A 26,521-nucleotide genomic window follows, 5' to 3' on the forward strand; every position below is an offset into this window, starting at 1 on the left:
GCTGAGCCACGAACAGACCACACCTTGTCTAATAAAAAAATGTTTTTTTATCGGACATGTATAGGTTTGTTTTGAATTTCTCGCAAAGCTACACGAGGGCTATCTGCGCTAGCCGTCCCTAATTTAGCAATATAAGACTAGAGGGAAGGCAGCTAGTCATCATCACCCACCGCCAACTCTTGGGCTACTCTTTTACTAACGAATAGTGGGATTGACTGTGAAATTATAACGCCCCCACGGCTGAAAAGGCGAGCGTGTTTGGTGCGACGGGGATATGAACCCGCGACCATCAGATTACGAGTCGAGTGCCTTATCCACCTGGCTATGCTGGGCCTGAACATATATAAGCTAGCGTTTAAACAATTTACAAAATGAATGGCAATTAGAATTTATTTACAAGGAATGGCTTGAACGATATAAAAACAAGATTCGCTTTTTAATAAAGATACAATATCATGATATCTCTTTAAAAACTATTTTTATAGGTGTTTAAGATATAAATTGAACTCTGAAGGTTTATCGCTAAATGCAAAAAACTGAAAATGCTCTTGCCAAGTACGAAAGCGAACTAGGTAATGAGGGGTGTGTTTTATTGGTTTGGAGTTATACAAAAAGGTATACACTGATCTATCTGTACTCTACCCACAACGGGTATCGAAAACCGGTTGACTGAAGGTTGTAAAAATACAACAGATACGTAGTTGAAATGGTCCATAATAAATTATGGGAAAATTAATAAAAACTATTCTTCATTTTATAAACATTTATTAAACGAAGGTCATTTATACGATTCAGTTGAAATAAAAATTAAGAAGGAAAAACTGTGGAAAGATAAGATAATTGTTGTTGTCAAAACACCATATAAGTTAAGAAGTCAGTGAGAAAGTGCGCTAAGACCATTTTTCTATTTCAGTCTGTTGTTGAGGTTTGAGAATTCAACACACAGGAATGAAAACAATACTCACACCTTCGGGTCGAGGTTAATAAACGGTGACATATGACTGTTTTATATGCACCTTTATATTCTAGTAAAATCGTACATATTTCAATAATCACAAGTTTACCACTCATTCAGTGACAGAAAGAACAGTCTCGAGTTTGGCTTAAGTCTTTGAAACTAGGGTTCCATTCATTTATCTTCCTCCAATTCTAATTTTTGTACTAGGCGTTTTATTTTCAATATGATTTTTATTTTATGTTTTTAACTGATCGATGGTCTACTCTTAACTAATTCAGTGAAATTACATAATCCTTGTCTGTTGTTTTGATTAGTTTCTAGTTGTTCTATACCAAGGGGCTGTAGTTTCTAGGTCTTGTTTTCTTACTAGTTATTATTAATATGGGATTTATTGACATTGTTCTGCTGCTTCATTTTTATTTGATCCCAATACAAATATTTAGAAAAAAATACAATAGCTTTTCTTCATCTAGTTCTTTTTATGGAAATTTTCGGCTTAATCTTTTTATTCACCGTCAAGAACATATCAACATAAAAACCACAACGTCGTATCGAAAAGAAGGATAAACTTTGAGCAGGAGACGTCCATAAAAGAGGAGTGTTTCCAGATTAAAACGATTCCAGAATCAGAAAAGCCAGAACTACTCCCTAGTCTCTCAGGCTGGGCTGTTGTGGATCCTTTTACTTTGTAATTACGTACAACAAGACCGGGCATGCATCAAAATATGGATGTTATTTTACGTTTTAGAGACTTCTTTTTAAAATCCTATAATAATTTGAACACTTCTGACAGGAGAGTTAGCAAGTAGGATTACACACAAAAGGTGTAATGAGTTAAAAAATAGTTGAGTATTTTCTTGAAGAAAAATAGTCGAAAATTCTAGAATTTACACACTTTTCAGGTAACGCTTTTTCAGTTTTAGTGTCGAAATGAGTAATTTAGTACGTTTAGAACAAGGACTGAGAGTAATTATGTAAACATTAATTTCGTACGTTTGTTAACATTGAAATTGAAAGTTTGGAATTATTACGTTCAATACCAATACTGATTTTTGGCAATAATCACGGTTTTATTTCACGAAACCACAGCTGGAAAAATACACAATAAAACCTCCAGTCTAGAACAGTTCTTTATGTATGATAAAACATTTAACTTATAAAACAAAAGATACATGGAGTTATTTACTCTTTCGATGGGCCCCTATTCACCTGGTGTGAGCTAAAACATGGCCAGATGGTTAAGGCGCTTGACTCGTAATCTGAAGGTCACTTTTTCGAATACCCGCCACACTAAATATGTTCGCCATTTCAGCCATGAAAGCGTTACAATGCTACAGCCAATCCCACTATTCGTTGATAAAAGAGTAGCCCAAAAGTTTGATGGGTGGTGATAACTAGTTATCTCACATTGCTAAGCTAGAGACGACAAGCGCAGACAGTCCTCGTGTAGCTTTGCGCGAAAATTCGTAACAAACTTGAGAGCTACTCTTGAAACGAATGTCTTTCTACACTGTATTTATGAACTATAAATCCTATATTTGCCTCTGTTTTCTTTATGCCATTTATCAGAAGTATATGCATAAGAATCCCGTCACCAAACATGCTGCACATTCATCCGCGGGAGCGTTATAACGTAACGGTAAATTCTACTTTATTTTGTTAAAATAGTAGTGTAAGAGCTGGCATTGAATGGTTTTGATTAGTTCTCTTCCTTCTATCTATCACATCTAAATTAGAGACGATTAGCGCAAATAGCCTTCATGTAGCTTTGCTCGAAAGTCAACAAAGAAACAAGAAATAGCTTTAGGAAGACAACCTTTAATAGGAAGATATTAAAATATTTTATTGGAAGAAAGGAATTAATTTATTCCTAATGACTACACGTTTTTTAGGTTAAATTTGCTAATTTGGAAACAGTCTTTCCTTGACAGTAGTGTGGTTTTCATGAGTGAACGAGTAATGTATACTGAAAGTGATATACAGAGAACTACGGTATTTATAACTAATGTAGGTCATTCTACTGTTTTTTTTATATTTTGACTTTTTTGTAACTTTCTAATGGGGATAAATATTTTTGTTTTTAAGTCTGTATTTTTCTTTTGAGAGTTTTTAAAGGAGGTTCTTTATGGAATTAGTTCATTCTTATATTATCAAGTTAGTTTATCTAACGCTTATTGAAAGAAAAAAGCTGTGGTTGGATTACTGGATGCAGTAGACTGGTTTATTGTGTTACAGCACTAATAAGCCTTATTTCTCAAAACTTAAACAATGTCGTTAAAATACACTCTTTTAACAAGCTTAATGAAAGTTTCCGTTCTTTTACAAAGTTAGAGGTCTTTTCGTAAAGTTTATTATTGTCTTTTGATGCCATTTTTTTCTTGTAAAATATGTGTACTTGGGCCTAGGCTAATACTGTTAGAGAAATAAATAAATAGCATTTAAACCAAACCATTTACCAGTTGTGTGTGTGTATGTGAAGTATCCTTAAGAACTATGGAAATAATTTACAGACACAATAAGTGTGTTTATCCCCCCAAGAGCTTTTCTTCATTGTTTGGGGAGCTTGTGATGATAAACCCAAGACCATGTCCATGTTACTACACCACTCTGCTCTGTAACTTTCTTCAATGTAAATGTCGCACTCATTTTTAAATTTGTTTCCCTTTCTCTCATCTTCTCGTCCAGTATTTGTTTTCTGGAACGTGCAAATCGGTGAGACTTTGGTAAATATAGTTAGTGTCTTGCGTTTATGATTAGCCATTCCAATGATTTGATTATCCCTTTTCTTATGGACGTCATGGAATAGTTTCTGTGGATTATTAGGTTAACCTACAAAGACCAATATGTACAGTTTATTGCTTTTATCAGTAGAGAAGAAACGAGAGCAGTTTCTTTTATATTTTGATGCCGTTATTGGGTACTTCTAGCTGTTTCTAGTAAGCATGCGAACCTGTTAATGGCTTTCAGGAATAATCTTATTCTAAGTATTAATTTTAGCATTATGCTGGGCAAAATTGCTATTTCTTTATCAAAATTTGCAACTATTTTGTTGAAGAGATAAATAAAATATTTAGTACAGACTTATCTAAAAAATCAGCTATTCGTATTTCACTTGAGTTTTCTCATTGTACTCGGAATATTTTTTATTTAGAAAGAGTGATTTAAAACTATGAATTTAACTTAGATTGATTGAAACTCTCTTTTTAGTTGTTTATTTCGTAACTTTCTCCAACATTGTCTATCTTCTAACTTTCTTCTACACTATTTATTTTATAACTCTCTACAATAATGTTTATCTTGTGACTCTCTCATAAATTGTTTATTTTATAACTCTCTTCTGCATCGTTTATTTTGTAACTCTCTTCTACATTGTTTATTTTCTAACTCTCTCCAACATTGTTTATCTTGTAACTTTCTCCTATACTATTTTATAACTCTCTACAACAATGTTTATCTTGTGACTTTCTCGTAAATTGTTTATTTTACAACTCTCCTACATTGTTTATTTTGTAACTCTCTCCTGCATTGTTTATTTTGTAACTCTCTCCTGCATTGCTTATTTTGTAACTTTCTTCTACATTGTTTATTTTGTAACTCTCTCCTGCATTGTTTATTTTGTCACTTTCTCCTGAATTGTTTATTTTATAACTCTCCTGCATTGTTTATTTTGTAACTCTCTTCTGCATCGTTTATTTTGTAACTCTCTTCTACATTGTTTATTTTCTAACTCTCTCTAACATTGTTTATCTTATAACTATCTCCTACACTATTTATTCTGTAACTCTCTACAGCAATGTTTATCTTGTAACTCTCCTACACTATTTATTTTGTAACTCTCTAGAACAATGTTTATCTTGTGACTTTCTCCTAAATTGTTTATTTTATAACTCTCCTGCATTGTTTATTTTGTAACTCTCTTCTACATTGTTTATTTTGTAACTCTACTCCTACACTATTTATTTTGTAACTCTCTTCTACATTCTTTATTTTGTAACTCTCCTGCATTGTTTATTTTCTAACTCCCTCCTGCATTGTTTGTTTTATAACTCTCTCCTACATTGTATATTTTGTGACCCTCTCTTGTGTTGTTGGATTTGTAACTCTCCTACATTGTATATTTTGTGACCCACTCTTGTGTTATTGGATTTGTAACTCTCTCCTCCATTTTTTTGTATCTTATTTCATTTTTTTATCACTTTTCAGTATTTGTCTAACTTTGAACTTAACTACTATTATGTGGATTGTTTAAGTCAGAAATTTTGACGTAAACCAAAACGACAAAAGTAAATACATTTAACTTCGACAAAATCATAGATATCATTCATATATATCGACAAAACTTTGGATGGCGTGTCTGTATTATTTCTACACTCCGTTTAACTATATATAAATTTCGTTTCATATTATTTTATATCTTTTATATATGTTTATTCGTACCTTGGTCGTTGAACTTGAAGTTTATCTCTTGTATTCCCAGTATAGGCAGACCAAGTAGATGTGCGCGTGCGTGATGAATACTGAGCCTTTTTTCGCGCCCATTCTTGAACAGATGCAGTTAGTTTTGGTACACGCCCTATAAGTAACACAATTGCGGCATCCATGTTCTAGAAGAAAAAAATAAAACTGACAAACTAACAAAAAAGACAAATTAATTTTTTACCACTGTCATTTACACTGTGAATTGTAAATTAATTATATTTAATATTTATCTCAGATATTCAGTTTTATAGCGGTGTTTAGAGTTTATTTGAATAACTGTAACAAAAGTGGTCCTATTTCGCAAGTAATTCAGTTGACAAGAAATGCTGACTGTAGAATGTTGAATGCGTTAAAATTATTCTGTACCTTTAAAATGCTTTTACGCTTCAAACAAAGTAAATAACTTGGAAAATTAATCACATTGCTGAAGGAAATACACACAAAATGATATAAAAGGTTTTTCGTTTAGTACTCGTTCCCCATTATTACCATTCTACACTGTTTGAAGATACATTACATTAACTTTCAAAGACATGCCTCGAAAGACGTTGCTAGGAGACGTTTATAACTGACGAGCTATACTGGTAAAAGGAAACAGCAGGTAGTTAACAGTGAAAGAAAACTTTATCGAAAATCAGTCTTTATATTGTATTATAGTTTGCCAATAAACTAGAATAACTGATAGTATTTAAAATAATATGAAGCTCGTATAAATATATTTGTTGTGAGAGGAACATATTATTATTGAGTGAACATTAATGAAAAAAAGGGGTATCTGGGGGGATTTTGTTTTGTTTGTTTTAAATTTCGCACAAAGCTACCCGAGGGTTACCTGCGCTAGCCGTCCATAATTTAGTACTGTAAGACTAGAGGGAAGGCACCTAGTCTTCACCAGACACCCACCGCCAACTCTTGGGCTACTCTTTTACCAACGAATAATGAGATTAACCGTAACATTATAACGCTCGCACGGCTGAAAGGGCGATTATATTTGGTGCGAGCGGGATTCCAACTCGGGACCCTCGGATTACGAGTCCAACGCTTTAACACACTTGGCCATGCTGGCCCTCTGGGGGAATAATCAAGCTTGTGCCAATATTACATGAAATCAAAACAAGAGCCTATGTTAAATCTTCATAGCTAAGTCCACATTAATATAAGGAACAACTCAGAGGACACTCACAACAGAGAAGCCTTTTGTATGACAGACTTGTGGCTCCTGTTAATGAGATTAAATACAAAGTCTTAGTAAATAAAGAGATTTCTTTGGCTACGTCTTAGTACTTGGTAACGAGATTTATATGTTTTAACCATGATGGGCAAAAATATTTTATAGACAGCTATAAGAAAACTTTCATTTATTTATTAAATACTTAAAAAAAATATATAAGTGAAGTTCACTTATACTGGCATTCAGAGGCTCATTACTGATCATAAAATAAAAATAAAATCAATGTATATTTCTTCATTAGAACGAAAACCCGGAAATCATAGCTTACCTGATTTTATATATCGCAATGAGGTAGTGAAAATGGGACATAAAAATGGTGTTTGTTGAATCATCATAGCTACTTCTTTTCTATTTTCACTTGTGCTTAAAGCTGCTATCTAGGGTTTAGACCATCTAATGAATTAATTCAAAGGAAACTTAAAAACTATAGCAACAGACCTGTAACATTTGAGCAACTTGTTGCTGGTTACAGTCTGCCACGTTCTGTCCATTGATTTCCAGAATTTGATCTCCTTGCATAACACTTCGGCCATGTTGAGCTGCTATACTACCAGGGTGCTGAGTAGAAATTTAAACATTCATAACGCCTAATAAAATATTACTGAAAAAAAAATGTCAAGAGACATATACATGTACATATTTATGCACACACACACACACATATATATATATTTATACGCTATATGTTATTATCAATAACACGATAATTTACTAGTGTCATGTACATCTTTCTGGAGGTAGAAATTCATTCTAACATCTTAATACCTTGTGAATAATATAATCAAACAACTTGTCTGGTATGACGCCCTTTTATGATGAGGTACACAATTAATTTATCTATTTCGGCGCCATCTGGACATATCATATTACTAAGTAGCTACATAAGTAGGTTACATGAGTATTTTCATTGTTATGTATTTCTTATCCAATAAATTATTTCTCTTCTTTAATTATAAAAAATGACAGTTCATATGGTTTATTATTTAACGTCAAATTTTCGAATTTGATGTTTTATATTTAAAAAAAAAATGACAAAACAGTCTTATTGTATTAATTAAACATGATATGCTGATTTTTCTCTAATAAAGACTGCCTTCTGAATAATTCTGTATTTGAAGTTATATAACTGTGTATAATTTAAAGAAAATTCATATGGAATATTTCCAGTTCATAAAACTGTCTCAAACAAACACAAGATTATTTCATATCAGCCTTAGAAATTAGTTAAAGTTGCCTTGATTTATGATTGCATAATAAATATGATACATTTGTCAAGTATTTTAGGCTGGCAAATTGTAAAAGTTGCATGCTATGGGGTACAGTTAATTGTTACAGTTATTAATGCTTTATGGTATATTTCAGTGACACGATTTTGTTGAAATATTACAGCAACCAATGAGGTATTACCATTTGCAAAGTGATAAAAAGAGTCAAATTAATGTACAAATGAGTAAACCGAAAAACTCGTCTTGACTATGAGACAACTGTTTATTCAATACACAACTACTACTTTAGAATTTTTTTTCAAATGCATAAAATACATATTTCAACACACTGCAGATGTGTATATATACTTTAACTACGTTTATTTTACCTGAAATATGTATGGTTTCTTTGTGCTATCATAATGAGGTTACTTTGTATGACATAATATATATCACAAGGACACGATGGGACTACTTCGTATTACACAACAAATGTTACAAAAACACTATGGGGCTTTTTCATATTACACAACAAATGTTACAAGAACACGATGGGACTACTTCTTATTGCACAACAAATGTTACAAGAACACAGTGAGACTACTCCGCATGACACAAGAATGTTACAAGAACACGATGAGACTACTTCGTATTACACAACAAATGTTACAAAAGAACTTTGGGACTACTTCGTATGGCACAACAAATGTTACAAAAACACTATGGGACTACTTCATATTACACAACAAATGTTACAAGAACACGATGGGACTACTTCGTATTACACAATAAATGTCACAAAAGAACTATGGGACTACTTGGTATTACACAACAAATGTTACAAGAATACGGTGGGACTACTTCTTATTGCACAACAAATGTTACAACAACACAGTGAGACTACTCTGCATGGCACAATAAAATGTTAGAAGAACACAAAGAGACTACTTCGTATTACACAACAAATGTTACAATAACACTAAGGAACTACTTCGTATGACACAACAAATGTTAAAAAAAACACGATGGGACGACTTCGTATGACATAGGACTAATATTAAAAGAATACAATGAGGCTACTTTTTATGGGAGAATAAATGTTCCAAGAATACAATGAGAGCTACTCTACATGGCACAACGAATGTTACAAGAACATTATGGAGCTACTTTGGGTGATAGAGCAAATGTTACAAGGACACAATGACACTATTTTATATGACAGGACAAATGTTATAAGAACACAATGGGACTATTTTTTTCTTTATAGATTTGCTTTGTACTCACCACATATGTGATGAACACTCCTCTTCCGTTCCTGAAACAATTTATGTATAAATACTGTATTAAAACGACAAAAAAAAAACCAACAGATAGGAACGATGAAACATAAACTAAAAATATTGTTCACTACAATCAATGCAACATGAAACTTTCCACCGTAGTGTCTGTGTCTGTTTCTAACAATATCCTCGTCAAAAGTTCAAAAAGACGTGTAGAGTATATCTACATTTCGCTAAACCTAATACACAAGATACTTTTAAAAGTATTCACTTCCCGTCTCGCGGAAGAAAATACCCTCTGTTATTATTAAGTAAGATCACATAATAAATTTACGGATAAGCAACTTTCCTAAATTTAGTAGAACGCATTAGTAAAAATATCAAAAATATAATAAGAAGTGACGATCTTTAAGGTTATCTCGGAGTTATTCAGTTTTTCATTGGGAAGATCTATATATTTACTGAAAAGTGTGATTTACTAATTTATAAATCTAAGTAGTGTGATAACATTTGTAGCAATCGCGTATTAATTTAGTTTATTTTTGGAAAATGATTTGGCGTATGTTAAGTTTTGGGTTCTAGTATAATTTAATTGTAGCTTTCTTGCATACGAAATTGTTTTGTTTGACAGAAAACGAGCTGGTAACTTATTACATGAGGTATAACCATGACTTGCAAATATTTGAGACATTTGGGAAGGCGAGTATAGATAGTTAATAACTGTTTCTATATCTAAACTTGTTATGTGGTTCCTGTTACGAATTTTAATTTGATTATAATTGTGGTTATGACAGTATGGAGGGTACTTATAAATTAATAATTATGTACCCTTTCTTAAAGGAAATGCTATATGGGATAACTTATTACTGTGTAACCATGATTAGTATTTATATTTTGAAATATAATACAGTGGAATATCGTAACGTTGTTACAATCCATGTTATTACATCCAGTTATGCTGTATGTCACGATCGTGAATCTTGATAATACATGTAGGTGTAACAATTAATTCATGCTGTATGTCACGAGCGTCCATCTTGATAATACATGTACGTGTAACAGTTCAATCAACAGTTTTTCCCGGAGATTTTCTTGAGTTTAAGCACAACATGAACTCACTCGGTTAAAAATGTCGTCTTGTTAATTACCATAACATATATTCCGAATTTGATAATTATTTTCCCAAATATTATTCCTTTATAAACTAATCCTAAAGCGATTCTTTGCGAGGCTAATCTCAGATGAAAGACATTGGTACTTTGATTGATCAGTCTTCACTTTATAGGTTATTAAATACAAAATTCAGCATGATGCTCGAGTTATACCAGTTGGTCTGTAAATTATATTCATAGTATCTGGTGGTTGTAAGTGCCTTTTAAAATGTATTTTAAGTACACATATTTATTTAAGCATTATATTTAATTACTAAACGCTATAACTGTTATGCTTGAGTTCAATATGTAGATTTCCCTTGTGACGTTGTATTATATGACTCAGTTGAGCCTTCATGTTCAAGGAAACAGAATCCATAACATCAAGTGAATTTATAAGTTGGGAAACAAAATATATACATTCCATTTAGAATGTTACTTTCCAAGAACAAAAGTTAGGTTTACAGCTCCAGAATCAGAAAAAGAGATGCTAAAGATGCGCCCTCTGTATGTATGATTAGTACACTTATGAATTATTTACATATAAACGTAAGAGTATCAATTTAGAGAACTAAATGCTATAAAGCTCCATGTTATTGATGTTAACAGTGTTGATATTTCCTGAAACACAGACGCCTGAGATACATTGCTGACACGTCTGTTATTGAACTATATAAGCTAAAGTTTTTTATGCTAATCCTTGCATGTCACGTAATCAATAAGTACGATCCACGCGCTTACAGAAATATAGTTTGTTTAGCTACAGCTAACCCGATAAAGACTAAGGGAATTATCACAAGAATTTCAAATGGAAAAACAGTTTTGAACACACTATTTATCTGCAATAACTCCTAAAGGCTTTTATGTTGTCGAAGTAAACAAAGTAAGATTATTTCTTGCTGCAAAATTATATACAATATTGAAAAGAAAATATTTCGTGCGTTCTTCTAACACTTTTTTTAACTTCTGAAGTATATTAGCGTATTATTATTACACCATGGGATAATGTTAATCTCTTAAAACAAAGTATTTCACTAATTCTACAACACAAAACTTAGGCGAAGCTATATTCACAAAGTCAGTTTTTTATAGGAAACAAAACATTTTTTACAAAATAACCACGTGATATATTATCGTTTTATATAATATTTTATAGAATATCTACGCGAAATAGAATAATTTTGTGTAATATGTTACAGAATAACTTCGTCAAACAGAATCGTTTTGTGCAATATTTTACAAAATGACGACGCGAAATAGAATCGTTTCGTGTAGTACTGTAAAAATAACCTTTTAAAGTAAAACCACTTTGTGTAACATTTTACAGAACAACTTTGTGAAACAGAATCACTTTGTGTTGTATTTCATAAGGTGAACCTACAGGAACTTAACTAGCTTTTATAAGTTTATTTAACTTAAGATATCGAAAATGTTTGGAGGATGATGAGAAAAGTTATTCGTTAACTGCTGTAGTTTAAATTTAAAGCTTGCACAACGAATGCTCACTATCGAGAAGATTAATTTCCAGTTTCTATAGTAACGAATAAAATGGATAAACGCTGGTTTGGTGATAGATAACATTCAGAAATCGAAAACTCATTGTTGGCAGAGCACGTATAGCCAATTATGTAGTTTTGTGCTTAACTGGAAAAAAAAATAAAACAAGCATTTATATCAGTAGGTTTTTGTTGATGGGGTAAAATGTTACATTTAACTTTTCTAATAATCAAATATTATACTTAAGTTTTCTAATAATCAACTATTGTACTTAAATTTTTTAATAATAAAATGTTATACTTACATCTTTCAATAAATAAGCATTGTATTCTCACTCTGATAATTAGTTGCTGTACTTACACTTTCTGATAATTAAACACTATATGTATACATATATTTTTACTCTTTGATAGTTATGTGCTATACTTACAACTTCTGATATTTAATTTAAACAGTTATTTTCTCTCTTAATAATTAAACATACATTTTCATTTATTTAGTAATTAATTGTTATATACTTACATTCGCTGATATATAAACATATTGTTATTAATTGATAATTAAAAGTTATACTTAAACTTTCTGAAAATGAAACACTATACTTTCACTCTTACTTAATTAATTATGTTTTCTACTATTAAAACTTTATACTTACGTTCTCTGCATGAAACTCAGCCCTAATCTGTCTTTAACACTGGATTTCCATAGTTCTACTGTTAGAAATTTTGTTGGAACTATATAAGAAGAAAATACATGACATTAAACAAATACAGCTATTGGAAATTGGGAAGAAAGTAAATAATGCATTATGTATCTGTAAACATTCCCTCTGTTGTTGTTTTAGGACGAACCCAGAAAGTGGTATAAATTAAAGTTGATAGACCCAAACCAAACAATACCAGCTTGTTGTTAAAGACACTGTACTAGCATGAGATTCGAGAGAAATATAGATAGTAAGTTTCAATTTTGTATTAGTTTCAAGAGGTGAAGAAAACGTGTATTATTTCACTGCCTTTAACCTTGCATGTTCCCTTTTGGGGTTACGAAATCTAAATAGGTCGAGGAGCTATACTGATATTACTTCTGCATCTATTTACACATTCAGAAAAATACAGATATGATCTTCTATTTTGTCAGAAGGGTATATTGTTTACGGACACAATCTTTACTATACCTTCAAACATATGAAAAACACAAGAACTTCGGATTTTGAAAAATCTGGAAATGAAAAATAAAATTTATTTAAGCGTTTAACACTGAAAAATGTTGGTATATATAAATGTACTATATTATTTCACTTATAGCATCACGTGCTATCTATTAAGAAAGAAATTATTTTAAATATATTTATCTGTTTATCTGCCAAACTGTCCTTCGATCATAACTTTCTTACCTTCGTCTGTTGTAAACAGGAGATGCGGGTTCTCTCTGAGGACAAGTAGACGGACGGGGGAACTAGCCTCCCGTAACAGCTTTACGGCTTCTGTGTAAGTCACGTCACGTAAAGAAACTTCGTTCACCTGGACGTTGAACAAATAAGTGTGGAAGAAATTTGTTTCACTCTATATCTTATGTCGTTTTGATGTAAGCAAAAGCAATTTTCCATTGCTTATACATATACATACATACACACTTATATGTGTGACTAAACTGTAAAATGATTGGATAACCATTGATGACGTCATTATGACTTTATTACGATAACATATTTGTCAAACTCCTTTCGGTTTTTTCGTTTTTTCTGTGATTCAACAAGGATAAGACCTTGCTTATCTGTTTATCATTGACCTCATCTCTGATCAAAGCAAGTTACTAACACCGATAAGAAACAAAACGTAGCCAACTACTAAACATAGCTAATTTATTATACTGTTCTTAAATGTTTTAATTTTGTTTATAGTAATTACAATGCATTGACTTATTAGCTGGATAATTGCCATGTCAGAGATATTTTCACCATAATTTCAATAATATCTCATAAGGTTTGGCCAGCTTAGGATAGTTAGTTTTATCCTAAATCCATATACTAAAGTAACAAAACGATAAAGACTTCATATCAAAAGAACGACAACAGATACAGGTGAACAAAGTGTATAGATGAAATTAGAAAATACAAATATTCTGTATATTAAACACTTCAATCCGGCATTGCTACTGAAACTAGAATTAAAGAAACAATATAATTTATCTTACAAAACAAATAAAACGAGTTGTTTGTTTCATGCACTATTAACGATTTCCCTAACCTTTACAAAGCACATCACTAATATACAAACACTTAATACTCCTCAACTGCGTCTAATGACCAATAAAAGCCCATCAAAAGTCTAAGGCAGTTTAACTTTAGCGCAACTTACATCTGAGATAACTTACTACGCTACCTGTTACAATCTATAACCCCTGACATACGGTAATAAAATAAAACAAATGTTTATGATGATAAAATATAATAAATAACAAATTACACAGGTGTAATTTACTCAAATTAACATAAAAAATACCAAAATAGCTTATTCTGTATGCACATTTCATCTGAAGTAATTGGTATCATTAATTACGTGCGACAAAGAAATTAAACTCTTGGTTTCTTGTATTTTTAAGAAACAATTTATTGCTTTAAAAACGAACGAAATGTTAAACTTAGCTCTCTTACAACTCGGGTAAAGTCTAAACCGTTATTTGACAAAAGCCTGTATGTGTAAACGTATGTTGGCGAACCGCTGCACCGACTGTCACCAACTTTGGAATGGATAGTCCTTATACCCATAAGAGTGATCCGTGCCAAGTTTACTCATGATACGCTTATGTTTCAATTTAACATAATGTTTTAACAATGTTGAAATATATGCTATGTATAAAGAAAAAGTTTCTTATTTGATCGCTGTTTAAGTCTATACTTTTTTTAAGACTGATCTCAATTAAATTTGGCATATGCCTTTTAGAGAACCACTGGGGTGTGTCCTAAAGAGAATCAGAGTTCTATGACAATTTACTGCCAGCAAAGGAATGCAGCACTTAATTACTTCATTTTAAGATTTTTCTGCGTGTATATAAGTTAGATTATCGGAATATTATAAAAGCAAACTTATCTTCTCAGAAAACCTTGAAAATGAAAATTACGTTATAGAATTTGTACCCGTGCAAACGTAAATAATAGTGTGCATGTCTACTATTTTGTGATAGTTTTTTATTCTAATAAATTATTCAATGACGTAGTTAAACCCCTTGGGTACAGGAGTAGGTCTTAGTATTTATATTTACAATGATACAATTAGGAGTTTCATTCCCCTCGGTGGACACAGCAGATAGCACGCTGTGATGTTGCAATAAAAAAACAGACTTCGTTATTCGATTTTATTTGTAATTACATTCATAGTGCTAGAGATTATTGTTTCACTATAAGTTTTGAGAATAAACCTGTTCAATGTGCTAGGAAATGTTTTATTTTGAAAACACAATTATTTGCCGGCAGTAAATTGCACCGGCATTCATTTACTACGGCAGTAAAATATTGTGATATCAGGATCAGCATTCGGATGTGGCGCTCCATGTCACTTCTCTGGAGGCCACTGTCTGTATAGCCAAATACACACTCAAACAACCAAGCTTTTCTCATGGTTGATGAGATGTAGGGTGTTTAAGGGTGGGATTACTTCAAATCTCTATTTGTTAGTAGACTGAAAGTAAACTGCAAATTGTGCTTATGAAGAAACTTTTTATAATTTTAAAATTTTGAGATAATGTTTAAGGTCAAGTAAATTACTTTGAAATGCATAATACTGCGCAAAGGTGTTAGGATAAGAGAAAATTTTGTCATTCCTTCCATGTTATGAGACTAATTCTTCCATGCCATTATAAAATGTAAATCTGACAGCTCACAATCATAGAATCCACCATAAATTCTACTGTGTATCAGAGGGTGCTTGAGGATCATGTGAAACCAACTGTACGAAAATTAGAGCTGAAGCGGAACTGGATCCTGCAACACGATAATGACTCAAAACATACCAGTAAATTTACCAAGGACAGGCTGAAAACTAAGAAATGGAGAGTCCTGGAATAGCCAAGTCCAAGCCTAGATCTTAATCAAATTGAGACGCTGTGGGGTGACTTGAAACAGTATGTACATGCAAAAAAACCCTCAAACATCTCACAGCTGAAAGAGTTTTGCATTGAGGAGTGGGGCAAACTTTCTTGAGACTAATGTCAGAGACTGGTAGATGGCTACAAGAAGCGTCTCACTGCAGTTATTTCAGCCAAAGGGGGTAACACTAGCTATTAGGAGGTAGGGTGTCCTAACTTTTTCCTCAGTTAGAATATGCATTTTTGTGGAATTACATTTACAGAAGATCTTGAAAGGTCTTGTCTTCAGTTTTAATTGTTTAGTTATATTTCTATAATCTCTCAATATTGTTGAAATTGAGATTAAATATCTATATATCCAAAAAATGTTACAAAAATACACAGGCTTTCATAGGGTGTCCTAACTTTTTCACATAACTGTATTTTCACTGTATTCTTTCGTTTGTTGTGCTCATTGCTACAGCTCTGACTTGACCAAACAGCTTATAGTAAGAGCCCTCTGTTCGAATGAAAAGAAAAATAAAAAACATGTGAAATAACGATGTGATTTATACATTTCGTTAACAAAGATCTGATCTCGTATGAAATGTAAATTATTCAATTATTAACCATTTCTTTCATGAGATAAAAGTTTGTTTTGAATTTTTCGCAAAGGTACACGAGGTCTATCTGCGCTAGCAGTCCCTAATTTAGCAATGTAAGACTAGAAGGAAGGTAGCCAACTCTTGGGCTACTCTTTTGTTAATATGTTAAATACTGCAAAAAACCCAAAAAACATATAAGTTTGCAATAACCAACTTAACTCAATTTTACAATTTGTTTTGCACAAACTACACTCTGTTACATATATTTATATGAAGAAAAACTACAGTAAAAAAAATAACAGTTTCTTACGTACAGCTAACAACACATCTCCTCTTCTTAACCGGCCGTCTCGATAGGCGGAGCTGTCGCGATGTACTTCCGTTACACAAACAGCCTCCTAGTGAGAAAAATAAAATAAATATCTTCTAATTTGTTTGCTTTCTGCTTCAGCATGCAGTAAAGCAATGTTAAAAACACCGAATTGTTACAATTGATTTAAAAACAATACAATCATTTTAGTTTTTAATTTTTTACTGTTAAAGTTACATCCAAGGCAACACCTTCAAATATTAAATATTATTTAAACATTGTGCATCATAAGGAAAGAAATTTTGATTTTTTTAATTTATATCATATTCTATTACACAAGAGGTTCTAAACCATAAGTTTATTAATTTATAATATAAATATTATTTTCTTGTCAACTATAATGAACTTATCTGAATTTTTTAATTTGGTTTTATTATATAAAGCATATTTTCGATATATAGACCTATAACATATATCATATGGAAAATATTAAGCATAATAATATTTCCATGTAGGGATGGCACGGACGCCCGTATTAAAGCAATACAAAAATGATCAGGGTTATTGGAAGCTAGATATGAAGTCGCGCTTGTTATGATGTAGTGCCGTTTTTCAGCTATTCAGAACGACTCAAAGTATAAAACCAGCAAATAGAAAAGACAAAACAAAAACAAACAACATTTCTTATTTTCGTTCGTGATCATCTTTCATCAACACGTCTAGCGCCTACCTAGATTTAGCAATAATTATAATTTGATTATTGTTCAATACAACACAACAGTCTTCACTTTCTTTAACTACTTGTTTTATTATTATTATTCTATGCTAAATTTATATAGCTTTATAATGCACTTTATAACCAGGAAACCCACGTGCCCCATCTTATAAAGAGAGGAAAGCAAACAAGTATTAAGAAAATACAACTGTTGGTAAATTAAAAAGTTATGCACGACTGGCTACTGAACTTGAAAAAAGAAACCAAAATCGATGTCCCTGGTTGGTACAGTGATAAGTCTACGGATTTACAACTAAAATAAGGAGTTCGATTTTCCTCGGTGGACACAGCAGATAGCCCGATGTTGCTTTAGTATAAGGAAAAACATACACCAAACAAGATAAGGATGGAAGTGGCTATATTACTTGATTCGGTTAATTATCACATACCAGACTAAGCTGTCTCGAGTTTACATGACGATCACTTGCAAAACAAATAGAACCAGAATTTCCGACCGTTAAATGTTATCTATTGTAAAATAGTCATAAAAATAGTATTCTAAAAGACTTAAAACACTAAGTTTTTGATAGACAAAGTGGGGTAATCAGTAACGTAGGGATTTTATTCTATATGTAAAGCCAAGACAGATTAATCTGCGACGTGATAATTAGACGGATCAAATGATATGTCCACTTCCATCCCTATCTTGTTTGATTCATTCTATCAAGTTCAGTAGCCAGCTCTATGAAGCTTGTTTGTTTAGCGATAAATTTTCCCCAATACTTGTAATATAAAGACGTTCTAGAATAATATTTATTTTACTAAACTAACCCTAATTAAAAACATAAGACGATACCAAATTATTTTATAGTAATTAAGTTTTTCAAAGGGTGAGATATTTTTCTTTTAAAATAATGTTTGACCATTATCATAAAAAAATCAATAAAAATAATTTCATAAAAATAAATCAAAATTAGTTGAACTTTTGTTATTGCTATAGGAATTGATAGAAGATGTTACTATTTACTTCAATATCACTTTTTGTACAGTACGTTAGATTTGTGCGTTAGAGAAACAGTTTTTTATTTTACTGTGCTTAATACTTACTTAAGTATTTAATTTACATTGGTTAATACTTGCTTAATGTTTATTTTATGTTGTTTAATACTTCCTTTATCAAAGTATGTTTGTTTTGAATTTCGCACAAAGCTACTCGAGGGCTATTTGTGCTAGCCGTCCCCAATTTAGGAGTGTAAGACTAGAGGGAAGGCAGCTAGTCATCACCATCCACCGCCAACTCTTGGGCTACTCTTTTACCAACAAATATAGTGGGATTGACCGTAAATTATAAACGCCCCCACGGCTGAAAGGGCGCGCATGTTTGGTGCGACCGGGATTCGAACCGGAGACCCTTGGATTACGAATCGAACGCCTTAACATGCTTGGCCATGCCGGGCCCTATGAAAGTATGAAAAATATACTTCTTTTCTAACATGTTTGTATCATGTATATTTTTTTAAATATTCTAGTCTATACTTAATAAGTATCTTAAACAACTTAGGCCTTAACAACTATTCGACAAAAATCTGTGTGTGTGTGTCTGTTTAAAACTGGGCTGACTGTTATCGAACCTGATACGTCAGCTGGTAACATAAATCATTAAAATCATTGCATTCAAGAGAAAAATAAACATTTTATATATATTTAGAGAGTAATTAGCTCACAATGAACCTGTGTGATGCTGTTTTACGTGTTTTACACTTTATAAGTGTGAGCCTGTGTAACGTTGCTTTGCAATAATGTTCTGCCTCGGTCTTTCAGAAGATACTGATAACGATATTAACAAAATAATTTCATCTTTGTGTTAACTTAAATTTAGGATTGTGACAGCTACGTGTCTTATATAAAAAAGAGGAAAGGTGGATTTAGGAAGTATACGTTATTTATGAAGTAAGTATACGAAATATAACTTTAATTCTTCAACATTTCTGCAACTCGTTTGTCAGTTCCATACAGAACTGTATAAAGCTAAAAGCTCGCTATATAAGAATGAAAATTTGATACAAAAACTTTAGAAAAGTCACGTCTGTCTGCTTGGTCTATTTTAAGTATATTACGAAGCCATAAAAGCTAAAATAAAAACCTTTGAACAAATTTCTTTACTGGAGAAAAAAAAGGACGTTTTTAAGAAATGTAAGAAAAAATAATAAGATATATAGAGGTAATAAAACGATATGAACCAATCAGATTGTTTATCCAAGGAAATGTTGCGATTTGTTACGTTATTTTGGAAAAACAACTGGACTATTCAGTAGAGGTTTGGTTTTCCATAGCAAATATTTTGATATATATATATGGTGCACTGCTCACTACGGGTATCGAAACCCGGTTTTTAGTGGTGTGTGTCAGCAGAAATACCGCTGCGCTACTGGGTGACATCAAATAAAAAAATCTGTAACCTAAGTTGTATATATTATGTTATATTTCATGTGTTTTATTGACCCTAAGAGATACAACAATCAGTAACCAAATCTGAGAATAATACAAAGAAACTGAAGGATTTCTCGGGATTAGTCGTCAGAGCTTTATATAACGATAGTATAAATTCTGTATATTTATGTATGCCAAGCAATTCTAACATTAAACAGTAGCAAAAGAATGAGTTGTCATCATAAAAATGTGTTTTTTTTTTCAAATGTTAAATTTAAAGAAATGTCTTTTTCGATTGAAGTGTCTATTGTTTTAGACTATTTCTTCCAAGTGTAGATACGTTTGTGGCGACTTTTATAAATGCGTTTATCAAAAAAATAATACTTAAATAAGAGTTTATGATAAGGTAACTAGTATTTTATGTAAAGTCTCTACACATACAAAGATCCACGAAATGAACGATTTAAATAAAGTTAAATAAAGTAGATATTTTTCTTTCAATTATTTTGTGGATTAGTTTCAAATGTGCTAAATGAAATTGGCTTAAAGGACTATTTGTTATCGCGGATCAGTCACAAAGATATGTTGGAACCTAAGGATGTTTTCAAGGTAAATATATTTAAAACATAAAATGCTAAGATGAAATCTACAAGACTAACATATATTAGATCTTAACGTTTCAATTACGAATGCCTACATTAGACATATATATCTTAGACCTTTATATTTCATAAACATCATCCATCATTGCTCATAATTTACATTTGTATTAATTAGTTGTCGTAACAGCCATGCTGTTTGTGGCTTGATCCGTTATTAATGCATTGAATATTAATTTGAACAATCAGGAATTGTTAAATAAAACGTTATGCCTTTATGGCGTACAATGTAGATGCCTTTAAGGAGTACGTTTGAAAAGCATGAAGCGTGGTGTAGAACCACAGAGGAACGTGACATTCACCTCTTGTTCCGCTCTCTGGCTACAAAAAACACGATCTTTTAAATACATGTAGTTTATTACTTTTTATATCTTTCAACGAACAAGAAGCTTACCATGTAGGTGTTTACGCCACCAGTCACAGAGATGTTTAATTCATTCCGCTTGTTCTTTCTTAGGACTATCGTTGTCTCCACAAAGTCCTGTATGTTACTCAAAGCTGTATACAACAGACTACGTATCAATGAATGGTACGAACATCTCATATTTTATGAAACTACTAGAAGAAATATGTCGTTTAATCTGCCTTCTCGTAACGTCACTTGAAGTTATAGTATGTCTCTTAGATTAAAAAATGATTAGACCAAATGATTTCTGTAAGCGTTCTTAACGCAGATACAATTATCCAGAACATTTAACTTATTCCATCTGAAAATAAAATGTAAGTTAAACTAAACGTCTGCTTAGATTATACCCGGAATTGACGTACCAGCCAGGTAATAATAAAAAGACCCGGATTGGGTCGGGCTTGGATGGAAAGATTTTTGTCAAACTTATTTATAAACACTCGGGATTTTTGCTCGATTATTCAACTTTATAAATTTTATTTAAAAATAATTTCACCAAAAAAAACTGACGTGATACTGTTTTACGCCTCATGTGTATCAATTATTAAAACAGTCATGTTAAATAGCAACCATAACGTTGACAAGTATATATATATGTATATATTAGTAATTGTATCATTTATATTATTACCTTTTTCTTCTCTGTTTTGGCAGGTTACGACATTAAAACAGACCATTGCGGTCTTCCAATGGTCAGTTGATGCTGCCGACCTAAGTATGGTTTAATATAATTGTTTTGAAGTTAAACACAAAACTACAAAATAGACTGTGTTTTGTAAATCATAGGTATCAAAAGCTGGTTTTAGCGTTGTAAGTCTGCTGTGCCACTGGGAGGAGAGGCGGTTTAGTGTGAAAAAAAAAAGATAGGATATCGGGTTCAGGTTACATACTGTAAGTACTCGTTGGTCAACTTATAGAATTTTGGTCTGTACAGATCTCTCAGTTAAACTAACAATCTTAAGCTTAAGCCTTAAAAAAGTATTTAGCCTGTAAAAAAACATATAACATAGTTCCTAGTTGCGACACATTCAAGGGTTAATTATTTCAGTTCTGAGGTGCGAAATATGCTCGTAACTCTTAAATTATATAAAACTGATGCTTTTGTAAAGAAATTAATATTTTGGCTATACAAGTTATTTGATTTTAGAAGACTTATTTCCATTTCACGGTTCGATTTTTAACTCAAAGCTTTTATTCATAATTTCAGCAATTGTATGTGAACGTTGTCAAGGAGAGTATTTTGATCGTCCCGTAAAATTACATTTAGTTGTACAAAACCTGTCGAGCGTGACGTTGCAATTTCGTATTTTTAACTTCTTTCGTCTGCTGCAATTTGAAATGAACCAGGGATTACTACTGAAATGGGACAACTACTGCTCAAAACTAAATGATAAAACTGACCCGAAAAAATTCTGGTCACATCTTAAAAGACTCACAAATGAAAATAAAAACACAAAGAAATATCCTTCACTTGAACATAATAATACTATTGCACACACAAATAAATAGACGAAGCTTTCAAAGATCAACTTCAAAATACTTTTAAAACTCACACTGATCCAGAAACGGATACATATTTCTACAATAAAGTCACTAATCACATATTAAACATCAATTTGAACCAATTTTTCCAATAAACATAAATGATACAAATACAAGTTCCCACACAGATTATACAAGCGCGTTACTAACAAATGAAATATCCCTTCAAGAATTACTCGAAGCAATAAAAAACACAAAAAAACAAAGCACCAGGTGAAGATGAAATACAAGCTATCCTTCTAAAAAAGGGCACTCCGAAATTGTTTGACCACCTAAATTCACTTTTTAGCTTATCTCTGTCCTCAGGATACATCCCAGTTTTTTTGGAAGCTGGCAAATATATTAATGTTCCATAAGGAAGGAAAGCCAGTAAATAAACCTAATAGCTACCGACCAATCAGCCTGACCAGCTGTGTAGACAAAATTCTTGAAAGAACAATCAGCAATAGACTCTCCACATTCTTGGAGATAACATCAAAGTTATCAAAAGAACAAAATGGATTCAGGAAATTTAAACAAACGACAGATCACTTAATCAGATTAACCGAAACCATAATATATAACTTCAATAAAAAAAAATGTACTGTCGCTTGCTTCCTTGATATCGAGTAAGCATTCGACACTGTATGGTACGATGGTCTAAGGTTCCGAATGAAGGAAATGGAACTACCGCGAGGAATTATTCGCTGGTTATCTAACTTTTTGTAAAATAGAAAGTGTAGAGTAAATGTTGAAGGAACATTTTCTGAATACTTTACTCCTGAAGCTGGTGTCCCTCAGGGAGGGGTGGTTAGCCCTATACTCTTCATCATGTATGTAAACAATATGCCACTGAGGGATCCGAATCATGGATTCTCTTCACAGTTCGCAGATGATGTGGCAGCCTGGAAAAGTGCCGCAACACCCACGATAGCAGCCACTAACATACAACCACAACTAAATAAAATAAGTGAATACTGTCAAAAATATAGAATAAAAATAAACACAGCAAAAACACAACTCGTAGTCTTTACGAAATTGACAAAACACAAAAACAACAGCCAGAATTATATATGAATGGCACACTACTCCAGATTGCCCCATCGGCAAAATTTTTAGGTCTGACCTATGATTCAAAACTAACTTGGATCAATCATGTGAACGAAATTAAAAATAAAGTCTGGCGAAGAACTAACTATGCTAGGAGTCTAACTGGTAAAAACAGTGGAGCATCAACATATAACATACTAAAAATCTATAAAACATATATTAGGCCTGTAATAGATTATGCAGCTCCAGCATGGATAACTGTAAGCAATAAAATAATTAAAACCAAACGATAAACAATCCAAAACACACTCCTCAGAACTGCATACAGAGTTCCAAGAACTATGTCATCTCAGTTCATTCACAAATACTCGAACATACCAACCATACCAGATAGACTCCTACATAGTACAATAATGTACTTTAATAAGAATTGGATGAAAAACGAATTACTATGTGAACTAGACAGGTACCTCATACATGATGAAGCTAGTCCTAAATACCTCTCCCCAGTTAACTTATATTTTAAATATAAAAAAAATAAATAAAATAATATATATATATATGTATGTATTAAACAATAAAAAAATACCACCAACAAACTTGACATTCTGCTGATAGAATAAAATAATCACTATATATGAGCCACAATACATGGACATTGCCCTGAAAAGGATCAAAATAATATTTAGTTCTACAATTATAAATACCAATCCGTCAAGAACACAAGTACGGGGAGGAGGAAGAGGTCATAGAGAACCTGACCCCCAGGGCATGAACCTTTCGTACCCAAACACCGACAGACATTCGAACATTGAATCACTGACTTACTTAGGCCTACGAGTGCTATTTATTTCAAAAACTTCATACTGGAATACATTTATCATCATTTGCTCCAGATATTAATAAAATCTAAACGTTTAAAAATATAAACAAGCAAAACACTGAATAAATATATCTCTAGTTTACTAAGTAAATTATTTGGTGTCACACTGATATTTACATTGTTGAATACTAATGACAGTATTCTATCTTAATAAATTTCTTTGGAATTAATGTGTTAAGTTTAGGCTTCTTCACCTAAATCTTTCATTGTCAAGAGTTAAATTATATACAACCAAAACAAAGGAAATCGGACACAATTTTGTCGATTGCATGATATAAAGGCATCTTAGTTAAGTGTATTAAATAATGGAAGCTTCTGGGTTCTCAAAATGTTTAAAAAAACCAACAATTCATTCAGTGGTGTTTTTAAGGAGCACATACCGTTAATTACTGAAGGATGGTAAGGAGAAAGTCGATTTTCTGAGGAAGTTATTTTGTTTTCTGGAAGTAGAAATGATTCATATGTGGGTTCTTCATCGTCTACGAAGTCAAGACTCCCTGTTTCCATAGTTACGTTACATTAAGTTCTGTAGGTCTACGTCATCTATGTAAATTTTGTAGAAATCGAATTTATCAACGTGGGTGGACGATCGAGCTTTATCTCGGTTTTATAATTTAAATCCAAGCTCATAACAGTCAGTCTCAGTTTAATCAAATCTAACAATACTTCAAACTTCAGAATTCGTAATAGCATTGATCAGTATTCAGTAACGGCTAAAACGTATTAATTGGTTTCCGTTTTGAAATCAGGCGACATCACGTGGACTTTTGGCGAACCTCTTGAAGGTCTTCTTAGTTATTATTTAATGTTACCTGTAATAAACAAAAACAAAAAAAACACACGAAGAAATGTTTAGTTACTTTTGTGTTCTTGTTATATACAATATGTTTTAAACTAGATTGTAAACATTGCTTTATTTTAATTAAGTAGAATACGTTAAAAATACACACACACAAACTCGGATAAAAAAGAACAATTCATTTCTTGATGAGTTTACGATGACCAGTAAATCAGTAAGGTCAAGAAAAAGCCATGTGATACTTCATTAAGTATTCGATACTTCTCTATATACATCTACTCAGTTTTATAAAATAGAAGATAGAAACTACAAAAATTTCTTAAATCGATCCATAACTGTAACATTTAATATTAATAAAAACGTATCTGGGATGACAGAGTTTGGAATTCCAATGTAACTGTATAACATTTCAGAAATAACATTTTTTTTTATTACTCTGCTGAAGACGAGCACGAGTTTTGCTCGTCTCTGCTGTCATTTTTACCAAAAAGGAACTAACGCAATATTTCTTTAACAAGAGTCTCCAACAAGCAGATCAACGCATGTAGTCACCTGTCTATGGCTGAAGATCTAGTTAAAAACAACAAAAACTTTCTAAGTTGCTCCAGAAACCAGAGAGCTTCAGCGATAAGATTGAGAATTTATAATTTAAGATTATGGGTTTGATTCCTGCGGTGGGCATAGTGCAGTTAGCCGTTAAGCAGCTTTGGACTAAAATAGAGATAGATCATTGCATTTAACACTCGTCTAATTCGAGGGGTCTGTAGGATTTAAAGAATGAGCAGGGTAAATACAGAATTGTCTAGAATCTTCTGCGAGACACCTGCATAAAATATCTACTTGGAACGTACTGTTATTAACAGATGGTGATATTTATGTTAGGTACACCTGTGTGTGCCTTTCTTGAACTATGCATAATTAAAATGACAATGCTTATGTAACTTTCATTTCTAATAACATTTTCAAACTCTTTTATTGGTTTTTAAGCATTTGAATTTGTTTTTGTACCAGACGACAAGTAATTAAAACGCAGTAATAATAGAAAAAATAAGAGAGTAGCCACTGAATTTCAATCACATTTTAAAACTTAGTATTCAAATGAGGAGATTAAACTTCTTTGTTTTCAATACTAACACTTAGCTATGTGTTCGTCATTATGTATGATGGGCCGATAATGAAATCTTTCAAACCATGGTGAAGGATATGTCATTTTTATTGACGTTGGTTGTTCTGATTGGTTGGAATCAAACTAAATTGCATTTAAAAAGCTAGTAATGTGA

At 32.1% G+C, this 26,521-nt stretch overlaps 1 protein-coding gene across 6 annotated transcripts in view; it reads right to left on the bottom strand.

Moving 5' to 3' along the window:
* The window catches only part of LOC143249327 (ligand of Numb protein X 2-like), a 128,702-nt gene that overhangs the window by 8,663 nt on the left and 93,518 nt on the right, over positions 1 to 26,521 (bottom strand). For all 6 annotated transcript variants that reach the window (XM_076498966.1, XM_076498967.1, XM_076498968.1 and 3 more), the window contains exons 2-9: positions 24,823 to 25,254; positions 20,977 to 21,080; positions 16,783 to 16,866; positions 13,195 to 13,321; positions 12,457 to 12,535; positions 9,158 to 9,188; positions 7,107 to 7,226; positions 5,396 to 5,562 (exon numbers count right to left, since the gene is read on the bottom strand). In XM_076498966.1, coding sequence (XP_076355081.1) covers positions 5,396 to 5,562; positions 7,107 to 7,226; positions 9,158 to 9,188; positions 12,457 to 12,535; positions 13,195 to 13,321; positions 16,783 to 16,866; positions 20,977 to 21,080; positions 24,823 to 24,949 — 839 coding nt within the window. In that variant the 5' untranslated portion in view covers positions 24,950 to 25,254. The remainder of the gene's footprint in view (positions 1 to 5,395; positions 5,563 to 7,106; positions 7,227 to 9,157; positions 9,189 to 12,456; positions 12,536 to 13,194; positions 13,322 to 16,782; positions 16,867 to 20,976; positions 21,081 to 24,822; positions 25,255 to 26,521) is intronic.

This window comes from Tachypleus tridentatus, chromosome 4, assembly GCF_004210375.1.
Source record: "Tachypleus tridentatus isolate NWPU-2018 chromosome 4, ASM421037v1, whole genome shotgun sequence".
NCBI classification, from domain to species: domain Eukaryota; kingdom Metazoa; phylum Arthropoda; class Merostomata; order Xiphosura; family Limulidae; genus Tachypleus; species Tachypleus tridentatus.